General features: G+C 34.4%; 1 protein-coding gene across 1 annotated transcript in view; it reads left to right on the top strand.

Moving 5' to 3' along the window:
- Positions 1-489: 489 nt before the first annotated feature.
- Positions 490-14,896, top strand: part of ANO3 (anoctamin 3) — a gene marked incomplete at both ends in the record, with an annotated part of 394,349 nt that continues 379,942 nt past the window's right edge. Inside the window, 1 exon segment of the mRNA XM_082629094.1 lies at positions 490-643. Coding sequence (XP_082485220.1) covers positions 490-643 — 154 coding nt within the window.

Here is a 14,896-nt window from a genome sequence, read left to right as displayed (position 1 = left end):
TGAGCTGCCCAGTGGAATAAAGTTACATTCTCTGACAGTGCTTAGCCCCACCCAGCTGATCTTTTGTACAGAGATATGTGAATGAGACCTTCTAATACCAAGTTACTAAAAGCATCTCTCTGCTGCCTTGGCTATGTCTTCACTTAGCTCATTTTACTTTCTATTACAGCCTCTCTGAGATGGGTTTAGCGCTGCTATCATGTAAAGGCAGCAAGATATCTTCAAGAAAAACAACTGTAAAATCCATCCATCCTATTGACGTCAATTGCTTAGGAAAGGAGTGAATACAGAAAACTTCTTAGAGAGTCAGCTCTGCATGTTTTATCTCTTTTAGATTTCCAAGTGAAAATAATTATTGGAGAGCCTGGGGTTGTTACTGATTATAAAACAGTGATTTTCCCCCTCCTATGATTTTTAAAACTTCAGTAGTTTGAACTATTTGAATCAAAGTTTAAACTTTGATTTAGATAGCTCTTTAAGAATTTTGCAATGTCAGCTGTGAAGTTTGAACTGGATTATCTTTCTCCTGAATGCTTCAGACATGAGCATGCTTCCAGCCCAGATTTTACTTTAACCTGCTTGACTGAACTTTCTGATGATTCTAGTCAATTGGAACTTCAGCACTCGAATTCTGTCCCTGTTGGTAAGCTAAACTTTAGATTGATATTTTTGAGTATCTTAACTTACATCTGTACTTTTTAAATGTCAGATGTATAAAAAATAAATCTTGATGTCATTTACTTTGCAGTGGTATAGCTGATGCCAATTTGTTTCTTGAGTTATTTTTTCCTGAACTATATAAATAAATTTTTATAAAAAAGAACAGAGGGTTTGCCAATAGAATAAAGTGTCAGAAAACAAATTCAGTGAACTAAAAAAAAAATGTTAATAATGAAGTAGATTTTGTTTGTCTGAACACTCAAGCCTATCAAGGCTTAGTTTTATTTGGGATGACTGATGAAATCAGGGATTTTATCCATAAACTGAAAAAAAAAAAAAAAAGGCCTGCCATCTTTCGTTCCTTTCTTTTATTTCTGTTTCCTTTTATATAATTACATAAAGGATAATATATGTTTTACTTTCTCATTAAGAACAAGATAATATTTCTTTTGGTTATGTTATTTTATAACTTGGACTCTGTGTTAGCTGACAGTGTTGATAGAATTCAAGGCGAAGAATTGCTTTTTTGATACCTTTGGGTTTTACTTATTCAGAATCTCAGTTTTCCTACTTGCTCTGTAATTTTGAGGAAATAATGCTATACACTAGCAGTTTGCATTCATCAAAAATTTCTGAGGGTTTGGTTTTTAATGAGATGTCAATAGTAAATTGTGCTTTGTAGAAAAATTTTGTATAATAAATAAATAATATTTAAATGTTATTCTAAAGGAAATTTCCATTATGATTTAGATGATCATCTTTACTCATAAAAAAGGCAGTGTAATGTGAATGTAAAAGTTAAGCAAAACCTTCATAGCTTTTGATGTTACTGGACATTAATCTTTGTCCAATGAAAAATATTTGTAGAAATAATAAATTCCATTTGGCAACCAGAGGATTATTCCAAGAGAATCTGGCACATTTATTTATTTTGAGGTGTTTAAAAAGAATTTTTGTGTGACTCCCAACCAATCACTGATTTTTTTTGTTCATAGATTCTTTTGTCTTGTATGACTTGTTTTACAGTATAGGCAGTTCTACAATCAGGAGATATAACAATCTTTTGTAAATTTTCTTTCAACTGTAAGAAAAGAGATTTCCATGCTATTGGGTTTTTTTCTTAAATTGACAGTCTTCCTGGGTATTGAACCTACAATTTCATAAAGTGAAAAAGTCAGTTCTTTACAAATAAACATAGGAAACTTGGACAGGAAGATAAAATTTATAAAGTATTTGCCAGTTCAGTCATGTTCTTTGCAACATAGTTTATCTTCTAGTCATCTCTGTCACAGCACATCTATTCCAATAGATTGAATTGCTGTCTTTATGTAGTTGACCTGCACATCTATAGCTTAGGTATAAACCCAGAGCCTGGAAGACACTTCTTCACCGATATCCTGGCAGTGCCTCAAATTCAACACAACTAAGCAAAACTTCCTAAAAAGACCTCCTCCTTCTTACATCCTTTTTTCTCTCAATAACCCCTTAGCATATATTGCAGTATAAAGTTTGTGTTTATTTGTATGCATATTAGTTTAATATTTGTCTTCTCCGCCTCTTTGACCAGCACTGTAGCCCCAGTACTCAATAGGGTGCCTGGCAATAAAAGGTTATTTTTGCCTTGACTCCCTGACTGCCTGCCTAAGGGACTGAAAGATTGGCCCTCTTCATTCCCGCTAGTACGTGCACCTGTGTGGACTTCTAACTGATCTCACCTCCAGGTTCTCCATAACAAGCCTCTTGCCCATTGACAGCCACATAGTCCTTTGTAAGTACAAGTCTGACCTATTTCCACTTTTGTTTACAATTTCTATAATTCTCTGTGACCTAGATTATAAACCTGGTGCTCTAGGATCTAAATCTGTTTTCTTCCAAAACTTTTCCAGCCTCATATAACCTACATGTATCCTACAAGAATGGATTCAATCAGTGTGCATATTATTATTTCAAAATAATTTCCAATATTTCTTTCTCCCTGCCTCTATTAAGATCTCACTGAGATAAAATACTGTTTTATTCCCAAATACCTATGGTTAACTCTCTGTATAAAGGAGTTTTTCCTGTTGCTAAACTTCTACAAAATGTTTGTTCTATGTATTAAATGCTCACATTCTATTTTTTTTTTTTGTAAATACATATGTTCATGGCTCCTCTCCTGTTAAATTATATTTCTTAAGGGTAATTGCCATTTCACAATTGTTTGTGTCTGTGCATGATACACATGCAATAAATATGATTCCGTGAATTACCAATTAGTACAGTATAGTTTATCTTTTAATGAATTTTCTGTCAGAGGTAGTATTTACTTAAATCAAATTATACATGTATTTTAACAGCCAAAATATTATGTGGAAATTATTACACAATTAGTTACCTGATGGTAACAGGTACCTGGAATTTGTTTTTCATTTGAAACTTTTATGGAGCATTGAGCGTTCTAGAATCTGTTTTGTATGCTAGATCTTTTTGCCCTATTTCTAATAGAATCAAGTTGTATCCTTTCATTCAAAATATATTAATTGAATATTCATGATTTAGAGTTAGTGCTTGGGTGTCTATATGAAAATGAAAATAAGCTGATAGTAGAAGTAAGGAAAGAGCTGTGTCCTTTTAATCTCAGTGGTGTGGCAGTATGTTTTTAACATTCATACGCACATACTCCTAGCATGGGAAAATAAAGTATAAGAGATGAATGTTAGTCCATAGAAAGTTGAACAGGTCTGTCTAAAAAGAAATATGTTCCATTGTCAGCAAAAGCGGTATTTACACCTTTCACTTATTTAATACCTTGACAATAACTCATACCTACAGAATTTCAATAGTTCTCACAAGACATCTATGAGGTAGACTTCATTAATCTTAAACTCTATTCCCTAGAAGAAAAATTCAGATTTCGGAGAAGTAATTTAACTGGACCAAAGTCACATACATATAGTGAGAGAGAATGTGTGTGTGTGTGAGTGCCTGTGTGTGAGTGTGTGTGTGAGTACATGTGTGAGTGCATGTGTGTGAGAGTGTGTGTGTGTTGGGGAGGTGGCACAGACAAAGGGAAGCTGAAGAGCTCTTAATCTGTTTTCTGTCTGTAAGTTTAGTGTTCTTTCTTCCTCCTTAACACAACTTGGAAATTAAGTTTAAAAAAGTCACGTGGGAGAAAAATGCTTTGTTGTGTTCCAGAAATGGATTTAATCAGTAATCGGTAATGAGGATATAAATTTCCTGTCCGGACTCTGGAATGTGTTTTAAATGACTTGTAAGCCTGTGAGCATTTCATCATCATGGCCACCATGGTCATCATCCCCTTTGTGGTATTAATGACAAGCACATATATATAATTTCCTGTGTATTAGGCAGTGCTCTAATTGTTTTATATCTATAATGTTTATATTTATGTATAAACATATGTTTATATCTGACATACTTTGGTAAATATATACACACACATATTTACATATTTAATTTCTCACTTTCAGCCCTATGGAGAGTTAGGTAACATTATTATTTCCATGTCACTCTACTAGCCAATCAACAAATATTTCCTCGACCTTAAGAAATCTGTAGTGGAGCAATGGATCATTCCCTGCTGTGAGATCAGTGGTACACATTTGACACATGGGCCATCATGAACAATAAGAAACTAATTATGTGTACATAAATACAAACAGTGGTTACCACTGACTCATAGATATTTATAAAATCTACACATCTTTAATTTTCTGTGACAATCTGTTATGCATCTATAGTTCATAAAACTTATTTAAACCTAATTATGTCGTTGATTTTCATGACTTTTTGTTGACTGGCTCTACTTGAAGTCTAGAGGCCTGCAATTTAGGAAGCAGATCATTTGTTCATGTTATAGTTACTATAATAGAGCAGAAAGAAGACATGACTATTCCTGACTGAAGCAAACCTGAATGCAGTTTAAAAAGATTTCTTCTCCCCTTGTCTAGTGTCTGCTTCTATGGATGTCTAATTCTCAATTAGACTGACTTACTGCTCTGTCTTTACATCTCTTTTTTTCTATATCCTTGATGCTTCTGAATGCCTGTTTTTTGTTTGTTTGTTTTTGCCAGCTCCTCAGGGTCTCCTGCCTATTTCTATTTCTCATGAATTGTTTTTCTAGTTCCAAATTAACCTATTGCTACATGATGCAGATGTGACATTCCTTTAGAATTTAAGTACCTCAATACAATTAGATAATAAACTCTTTACATAAAATCTTACATTATTAAAAAAAAAAGTTGTTTCAGTTATCCCAATTATATGAAAAAAAGCCAGGACCAGTAAACATCCAATTGGAACAATGGGCTGCATACTGAAACAGTATAGATATAATTCACATAAGTACTGATATAAATACTTCACAGTGGTGGTAAGTATACAGTGCTAATTCCGAAGAATTCAAGATCATTTGGTCCTTCATCTGTTATTGCTTCCAAAACAGGTATGTCCCACTGGTAGTCATATAACTTCCAGTGTGATAAAGTAACATTTCAATCAATGTGATCCATAATTCACTTAGCCAATAGCATAATCTTTAAAAATTTTTTTCAGTGGTTGAAAAGCTTTTGGCCATAATAGATAGTATAACATTTTTCTAGGGTTTCAGACAATACAGTCTATCATATGCAAGAATGTATGTGATTAAGTTTCTTAATTTCATTTAATCTAGACTTGCGCGTTTATTAGACCTTAGAACGCTTTTACATAGAACATTTCCTAACATCCTGCAAGGTTTGCTTTGGAGATTTAGTGTTAAAGAATAAATTATATAACTAATGAAGTAATGGGAGAACTCTAATAAAAAATCAGGATAGGGTCCCACTCAGTCACCAACAAATTATGTCACCTTAGGCAAGGTTTTAACATCTCTCCTGGATGATTTTCCTAATCTACACAATGTCTAGAATAGATTAGTTGACCTTGAAGGCCACTGACAATTATAAAAATCTTAATGAAAACAATTAGAATTAGAACATTTCCAAAGGGCATCATTAAGCTTGGTAAAGCCAATAATATAAAGATGGGCAAAGACAAAATATCTGTTTACATGTAAGTTATAACAATAATAATGAGTGTCAACATATGCAAAGAACTTCATAATTTACAGAGCTCTTTTACATTTGATGTTTCGACCACTATGTATATCAAATCATTTTATTACTTCCAGTTTTACAAATAAAGAAACTGCATATCTAACAGTGATATTTTACAGTGAAATTTTAGTAAGTGGCAAACCAAGAACTTAGATCCAGACTTTCTCCAATTCCAAATGTTATTGCCACTATACTACTACAAGTATGAGTACCACTATTGCTGCTATGATTATAATGAAAAATAACAAAAACAACAATATTTACTATGTTAATTACATACCAAGCACTTCTAATCTCATTTTACTCTCCCAATACTGTTGTGAAGCATGGAGAAATTAAATAGTATTATAATCACTCATCATATTTCAAATATAGATTTATAGATCACTAACTTACAGACTAATTTGCTATTTTCAATTCAGAATGGTTGAGCTGATATCTTTGTAAGGAAAAAAAACAATTACAAGTAACTTGATAAGCTAGGAAAGACTACTTGGCCTATTGAAAAGTAACTGTTAACATGCTGATTTTAAATAATGACTATATTCATTTCAAGTGGGTTCTATATATTTGGTGAGGCACTTGCAGAATCTTTTAATCATTTCTTTTTCTGTTTAAATTAGGAAGCTTATTCAATTCAAATGATTTCTAGTAAAGTAATTCTAACTTTTGACCAGCTATCATTAAATACTAGAAGTTGACATGATTGCTGTATTTTTAAAAATTGCCTTTGAGTTATTTCCATAAGAGACTTGCTTCCTTCTCTAAATTCTTATTTTTAAGAGATCCAAACATCTTAGCAAGGTGCTGGTGTACTATGGATTTACAATAACATTTTGAGGCAAATAAGCATCCTCTATGTCTTCTTTTGTTTATAACTGAAAATTAACTTGAAATGATTTATTCAGAGTCATACAGCTACTTATTACCAAAAATGAAGATGAGAAGCTGGGTCTCATGGTTCCTTGTCTATTGCATTTCACACTATTAAAGTAAATATCTTCCCTCAAAGGTTTCTTAGTATCATGTCTCCCTGATACCAGATGAAAATAAATCTACTCCACTGAAGTATAACTGAGTCATAAGACAATAAACTATTGTACTTTCCTTAGAATAACAGATTTTTAAGGTCTCATACGATCCCAAACAAATGCTATATTTTCCAAAAAGTGTTGCAACATTCAGTAGTAGTCACAGGAGTAAACATAAACCTATTATAAATATTACATAATATCCCCATCAAACTACATGATCACACACACACAAACACACACACATGCACACACACATTCAGTCACTGCACTTTTTAGAGAATTTGACTATTGTTATCTTTCCGGATATGTTCTAGAACCCAGAAATGACTGACGACTCTGCTGAAATTCTAGTTGTGCTAAGGTCAGCATAAAAACAAGCTTTTCATCATCATGGGTGGTTTGGGGTTTTATGAGCTGGGCTTTTCAATGATTATTTCTTTGTCTCAAAAAATGAAGAGCATGACTACTAAGGATATGCAAGGAAATCCAAAGAATAGTCTTTGTGTTCCCTGACCTTGGGGTAGAGGATGAACATCCAACTAATTGCAGCCCAGAAGACTATCTCTGATCAAAAATTAGAAGACAGGCTACTATGTAAAAAGATTTTTGTTCAGTTAGAAGTATATAATTAGAGATCCTAATTTCTTGAGATGCTTAGAACTATGACCAGTTGCCACATGACTAGTTATAGTTATGTTGTTACCATCATCAACTGTTCATGTTTATTAGATGTCTACTCTGTGCCCAACTTTCTGCCAGTCTCTGTGAGAAATGTAAAGTATTTGGAAGGTCCAGTGCCTGCTCTAAATTGTACTCTCTAAATCTAGTTATGCAAAAAATCCATATGTGTGATTGAAATAGGTGACTGTCTCATCCTGCCAGTGTCATTCAGGGCAGAAACGTATCAACTGGGAGAATAGTGCTTTTAGAGAGGTAGTTCTTAAAGCCAGAGTGTAGCCCACAGAGCACTTGAATTAGAATCACCAGAATACTTGGAATACATGAAGATTCTAGGATCCCATCCCAGACACTTTACATGTAAACTCTGGATATAATCCAGAAATCTAGATTTTAGAAATTTCTCACATTATGACCGTATACACCAAAGGTTGAGAACTGATGTTTTTATCAGTGGTCACGATAGGTTCACTGGCAAGAGCTCCTTACAGTGATCACTATGTTATGGCATTTTTTCCCGATTATTTCTGATCATAGCAATTTGCAATCAACTATAACTCTTTTGTCGGCAACTTATTTAATGGCTGTTGATCCATTTATATACTTGCCAGAGTGTCTTCCTATTTTTCTTACATCTACATATCACCCTCAGATAAATTCAGATTCAGTCCCTTCTAAAAAGCCCTTCCTCTCATCCCTTATATAAAACATTTCGTTTTCTCTGTATTGGATGCCCATAATACGTATTTATGTCGCACTGATATCAGTGTAAAATGTTTATTTTTTTGCATTTAATCTTGCATTTAAATGTTTTAGCTGTTAGATATTGGGTGTAGTTTTCAATGTAATTTTATCAAATAGAGAATAAACTCCCACAAGATAAGAGATATGTTGTACTTCTTTTCCCTCAAGAGGGACCAACAGAGAGCTCTATGAACAGAAGGAGCTGCATTACTTGTTCCTAATATGACTTTACAAAGATGGACCAGTTGATAGAAATCTTCGTTTCCTTTGTGGAATTTTTTTTTTTTTTTTTTTTTTTTTTTGCGGTATGCGGGCCTCTCACTGTTGTGGCCTCTCCCGTTGCGGAGCACAGCCTCTGGACGTGCAGGCTCAGCGGCCATGGCTCACCGGTCCAGCTGCTCCGTGGCATGTGGGATCTTCCCAGACCAGGGCACGAACCCTTGTCCCCTGCATCGGCAGGCGGACTCTCAACCACTGCGCCACCAGAGAAGCCCCCTTTGTGGATTTTTTAATATAACTCTGATCTCTTAATGGCTCTGCCAAGGGGCCTTCAACTCATTCTGTCCCAAGAAGAGCAATCTAGGTTCATATAATATGCATACTTTGGCTGCCCTGGTAAAAGGGAAAGTTAATGCTAATGCGATGTTGTAAAATGAAATAACCCCAATAACCATCATTTCACTAAATGCCTGCTGAAAATATTCTACTAAGAGTTGAGTACATCTATTATAATTCAAAATAATGAATTAAAAAGTGGTCTTTCTGATAACATACAAGGCTTATGTGGCCATTGCATTACTGCATAATAATTGGTGGAATTCCTAAAATATATAGAGATAAAATAGATGCAGATATATAGATACCTCTCCTCAAATGTTTTCTGGCGTCATGTCTTCCTGATATCAGATGAAAAAAAAATTACTTTCTTTTTTTTTGGAATAAATCTCAGTACCTTGTTTTACCCAACATTTTATTTAAAAAAAAAATTTAAGGCTTGTGGTGAAATGTTTATGATAATATTCTCAGGCTGACATGATGATATATAGCCATAATCTTTATTCATAAAGCTCTTTCTGGGAAACAATTGACAGAAACCTCTCTCTAAAGTAATGGTTGTGTTCTCGTCTGAAGTATGGATTCAAGCATGCTACCAATAATTTACTACCAATTACAGAAAATGTACTTCACTGAAGCTTGCAAGTATTATCTCTTTACAATAGATTCAAGAATCTCTTGTAGTTAATCAATCTCACTTTAATTCCAATTTTTTTTAAGTGGGAGATAAAGTAGTGGGGTACAGGTATACACTGTGAATTAATCAAATTCTGCATATATGAGTGCATTTCCATGTGTAAGGTAGAAACAAAATTGAAAATCACTATCTTTAGTGATGTAACCAGGAGGATAGAGGTCAATGAGTAAACTATTCTGGAAAGAAATTTGACATTATTTTTCAAATGGATTTCAAATCATGTATAGCTTTGATTCAGAAATTCAACTTCTAGGGATTTGTTTCAAACAAAATCAGGGATATACAGAATAATGGAACAAAAATGCTCAATGCAGTGTTGCTTTTAATAGAGATAATAAGAAATAAGAGTCCAACAGTGTGGAATTCATTAAGTAATTAAACTATAACATATCTCCCAAGAAGGAATGTTTTAGAGACTTGTAACATGGGTAGTAAGGAAAATGCTATTGGCAATGGAAAATAAGGTATAACACTAAATAAGGTGATAAAATTATATGTAGATATTTTATACAACTTTTGTGTAGATGTTTATAATTATATGAGATCTGTGCAAAAAGAAAAACATACCAAAATAGTAAAATCTGTTAGTCCTGAGGTATAGGATCCCAGTAAAATTTACCTTTTGTTTTTTGCTACATTTTCCAAATTTCCTTGATTAACCATGTATTACTTTTAATCATGTAATATATATATATTAAGGGAGTTTTACCTTTTTTTATAACTTAAGAAAAATTAGAAGCAACTTACATGAAAATAGATATAGAAGAAGGTAAATTGTGCCAGAGTCCTTGACAAAATATAGGTTTCTTGACATTTGAGAATTTTCAGGTCTCCACTTGACTCTCACAGCATTTCCATGACCCTCTTTACTGCAGTCTCATCTTCAGACTGGGGCCATAGCATAGAAGCCCACATGAAAGTATTAGATACTCAGAAAACAATTGTTCAGGATGGTGAGAATAGTAATCATTAGCACTATTTTTGCAGCCATTGTTCTCCTCAGCCCTGAAAACCCCTAACCCTATTTCCAACAAAACTCTTCCATATATAGAAATAGCTAGTACACACACATAAATGGTCATTTATTATATCCAAGTAAAATTACAACTGTCACTTTTATGAGCTTCATTATGTTTAATTTCTCAGAAGAAGAAATCATTTTACAATCATTCAAGAAATAAGATAATGCAGGGAAGACAAAGGCACCCAACGAATAGGTGCTCCATCTATTTTTTAAAGGCTGGAGTTAGCAGAAAGGAAAGAAAAGATACATAATGATAACTATAAGCATCAAAAAGTCAGCGGGCATCAAAAAGCTAACTATAGGAGAGAAGAGAAAGAGACATGTATTAAAAACTATAACAACAGCAAAAGTATGGAAAGCAAGAGGAAGATAATTGTATAATGGAGAGAGAATTTTTTATGAATCAAGGTCTGTCTGTTTAAACACAAAGAGATTTGTTAGGAAGATATATTATAGATCATAGAATCATTGCATCAGCTTTATAAATAGTCCCTAGGCTAAGTTTTCAGAAAAAAAATATAGAACATGCTGATGTCCATGCATGAAAAGAGAGACATAGCTGCTGCCAACTCCAAAGGCATGCTGCTTTTGCTGAGGTGACAAACTTTCACCTCTGCTCCAACCCCAGAACTACACAGGAAATCACTGAGTAAACAGGAAAAGGAAACAGTGCTGTCCCTCCAACCCAACCCTATGCCCTGATTGGTTTCTGATTAAATCACTGCTGAACCCCTAGCACTAGGGTGGGATGAACCTCACAAAGGACCCATTGCCTGAGAGTAGTCAGCAGGCATATTCATCAAGAGAAGGCCACTCTGGACTTGTTTCCTCATTTGAAAAACAAGGGACTTGGACCTCTTTCAAAGATTCTTTGATTTTTTTCATAGGCATTTGATCAAAAAATAATAAGGATCTTTGTTGGGAGGGTCTACAAAGTCCTGCAAGTCACCGTAAATTCAGAATGCTTATTGCTTAATATAAATTTGCACACTGGAGAAACCCCACATTGGCTTCTGATCTCCCAGCTTCCATGGCTATGTTCTCACCCATTGCTCTGCCTTTTCAAAACTCCTTGTGCCGCGTGACTCGGGGGTGCTTTTCATCTATATCAAGAGCATTGGAGAAACTATTGCTTATCCCTTGAGTCAGCTGTGGTGGATCCTGTTACTAATAGTGGCATTCTGCATATTTTTAGATGACCAATGAACTACCCCCATGTTTCCCATGTTTGTATCTTACACATTCTCACATTTCAGTTTTTGTTTTGCTTGTCCTTTGCTTTTTCTTGGTCTATAATTTGAGTTCTCAAAAACTAAATATACTTGTTTATGGTCTCTGAAAATTCTATGCAGAAGGTTCTTGCTCCAGTTTATGAGTAGAAACTATAAACTACAGTGATAATCTTAGATTTAATATTCTCATTTTCTACTTCTCGTAAGTAAATCCAAAAGTTGATGGCATTTATTTTTGTAATTTTCTGAGCTATACATTTAAACTGAATGGCGACTGGCTGGTATAGAAGTAGGAGCTCTCTACCTAGAAATTGAACTTATCACATAATCCCGTACCCTATGTAAATTTGAATTCTGATTCTTCATATAAAGCAATAGAGAGGTAGTTGCTTAGACCCTAGAATCAAGCTAAAGTTTAGAGGTTGCTCTGATACTTCTTAGTTATGTGACTTCAGAAAATTCAGTGAATCTCTATGTGTTTCTATTCCCTCATATGTAGTAAATGTGTAACCTCACAGAGTAGTTAAGAATATTAAGTGAAATAATACCAAAAAAAGCATTTAGCACAATGCCTATAACTAGTAAGTATCCAGAATATGATGACTGGCCATGTTCTGGGGATTATAATCCACATGAGACAAATTGCAGAATCTGTGTAGTGAAAACTGAGCTTCTCAATTCAGGTACAGTTGTCCACAGGGATGTATGAATGTGCAGAGAATTAGCATCACAAATTTCAGGAGCATTTATTTTACTTGATGAGTAATCTTATTGAATTTTAATATTTAAAAAGGAGCATTTATTAGGAAGTGAATAAATACCTAGATTAATTTTTATAATAAAATGTTAGATTTCAAAGAAAATTTCTATTAGCCTAAAGATGTTTGTGGGGATTCACTTTTCTCTAACAAGAGAAATATTTCTAGAGGAAAGTTTGTGAAGCACTGGAAAGACAACAAACCAAAACAAAAAGGTATTGGCTGCATTAGAACCCTGGTTTCTGCTGGTTACTTGGGTGTTGATGCCCCATGATGACAGTAGATGCTCAGTGCTTTTGATGGGGTTGTAATATTTCTTGGGTTCAGTGAGGCCATGTAAGTTTTAGCATTGACATTATTGCATTGACATGAAACAGTGTTCTCCTCTAAGAATATCATGGGCTTTCAGAAGCAGTTGGGGATTTTTTTTTTTTTACTTTAAAAATAATTTTATTGGAGCATAGTTGATTTACAACGTTGTGTTAGTTTCAGGTGTACAACAAAGTGAATCAGTTATACATATACATATATCCACTCTTTTTTTTAAACATCTTTATTGGAGTATAATTGCTTTACAATGGTGTGTTAGTTTCTGCTTTATGACAAAGTGAGTCAGTTACACATACACATATGTTCCCATACCTCCTCCCTCTCACATCTCCCTCCCTCCCACCCTCCCTATCCCACCCCTCTAGGTGGTCAAAAAGCACCGAGCCGATCTCCCTGTGGGAATTTTACTTTATTTAAAATGAGAGTGGGAAAGGGAAACTTGAACTTTTTTCTGTGCTAGATATTAAACTTGTCTATTTTGTTCCCAATCTAGATAAAAGTAGCCAAAAGAAAGTCTTCCCTGTGTTCATCTTTAAGAGGTAATCTAGCCTTTGCAACAACATGGATGGAACTGCAGAGTATTATGCTTAGTGAAATAAGTCATACAGAGAAAGACAAATACTGTATGTCATCATCACTTATGGTGGAATCTAAAACATAAAACAAATTAGTGAATATAACAAAAAAGGAACAGACTCACAGATACAAAGAACAAACTGGTGTTTACCAGTGCAGAGAGGGGAGGGAGAGGAACAAGATAGGGGTAGGGGATTAAGAGGTACAAACTACTGTGTGTAAAATAAATAAGCTATAAGCATATTTGTACAGCACAGCGAATATTAGCCAGTGTTTTATAATAACTATAAATGGAGTATAATCTTTATAAATCGTGAATCACTATGTTGTACACCTGAAACATATTACATTGTTCATCAACTATACTGCAACAAATTAAAAAATCTAGCTAGGTGATCTAACTTTTAGAAATGAGATGTCTTCTCTCAACATTGAATAACGCACTAAACAAAGAGGCAGAGATATTAGTGACATTTATGTGTTATCTGGATTAACTTGACTAAATTGTACTTGTAGTTGGGAAGAGCTAGATTTATAAGCTTCTCTTATGTGAGAATATGCATGTGGAGCCAAGAAAGCACGTGTAGCTTGTCTAAGATCACACAAACAGTTAGATACAGAGGCCAGCCTATAATTTTCCATATCCTACATTGTCAGACCTTCAAGTGTCTTCTAACTCCCAGGGGTCATAATGAGTAAGAGACAGGACATGGGCTTTGTCATAGGAATCTCTGACTGTGACTCAGACACATAGTATCGATAGATTCCAGAACTTGTGCAAGTTACTTAACAATTTTCTTCCTGTTCTCAGTGGGACACCCACTTTGGAGAGTTGCCTATGGGATTGAGAAAATGTGTGAAAAAATACCTTGTGCAGGGAAGGGACTTAAAATATATGTTTAATAGATATGAGATGTCTCCCCATTTCCTATTTCTAGTGTTTTGCCTACTTATTTACTCCCCGTGGCTTCTCAAACAAAAAATGGCTGGGCCATTCATGAGTTGCTATTGTAACCAGGGACAATGAATCTGAAAACCAAAAAGAGTTCTACAAATACATATATCGCTGTGAGTTTCCTAATTAATTCTTGCAACTACATGCCTTTTAAACCAAACTCCCTTGAGAGTGATTAATGACTAATTCCAAACAGACAAAGATCTGGGAGTACTGGTCTAAACATCTTTGGTAATATAAGAATCTTGATCTCATCATTGTTGGTTTATCTTCCATTAACATTGAAGAAATTATCTTTCCCCTGTATCTATCCTGCAGGTGTTTTCTTTAGAATTCTTATCGGCTTCCTCGGTAGATAAGCACAATTCAGTGTTTTATTTTTCTTCCTTTCCACTGAATATTTGGCTCCAGCCAGTCAAATTTCAGAATGCAGGCTCCATTTCCAAGGCCACAGTGGAGACAAGTCTCAAAGCAAAAGTATGTAAAGAAGTGGTCAATTTTGTAGCAGAGCCCAGTGTGGATTTTGGAAGTTGCCTAACTTCTACATCCAAAATACT

The sequence above is a fragment of the Mesoplodon mirus genome (genome assembly GCF_964341445.2).
Source record: "Mesoplodon mirus genome assembly, chromosome: 7".
NCBI lineage: Eukaryota > Metazoa > Chordata > Mammalia > Artiodactyla > Ziphiidae > Mesoplodon > Mesoplodon mirus.
Note: the sequence above shows the minus strand (reverse complement) of the source record. Positions and strands in the feature narration are given on the sequence as shown.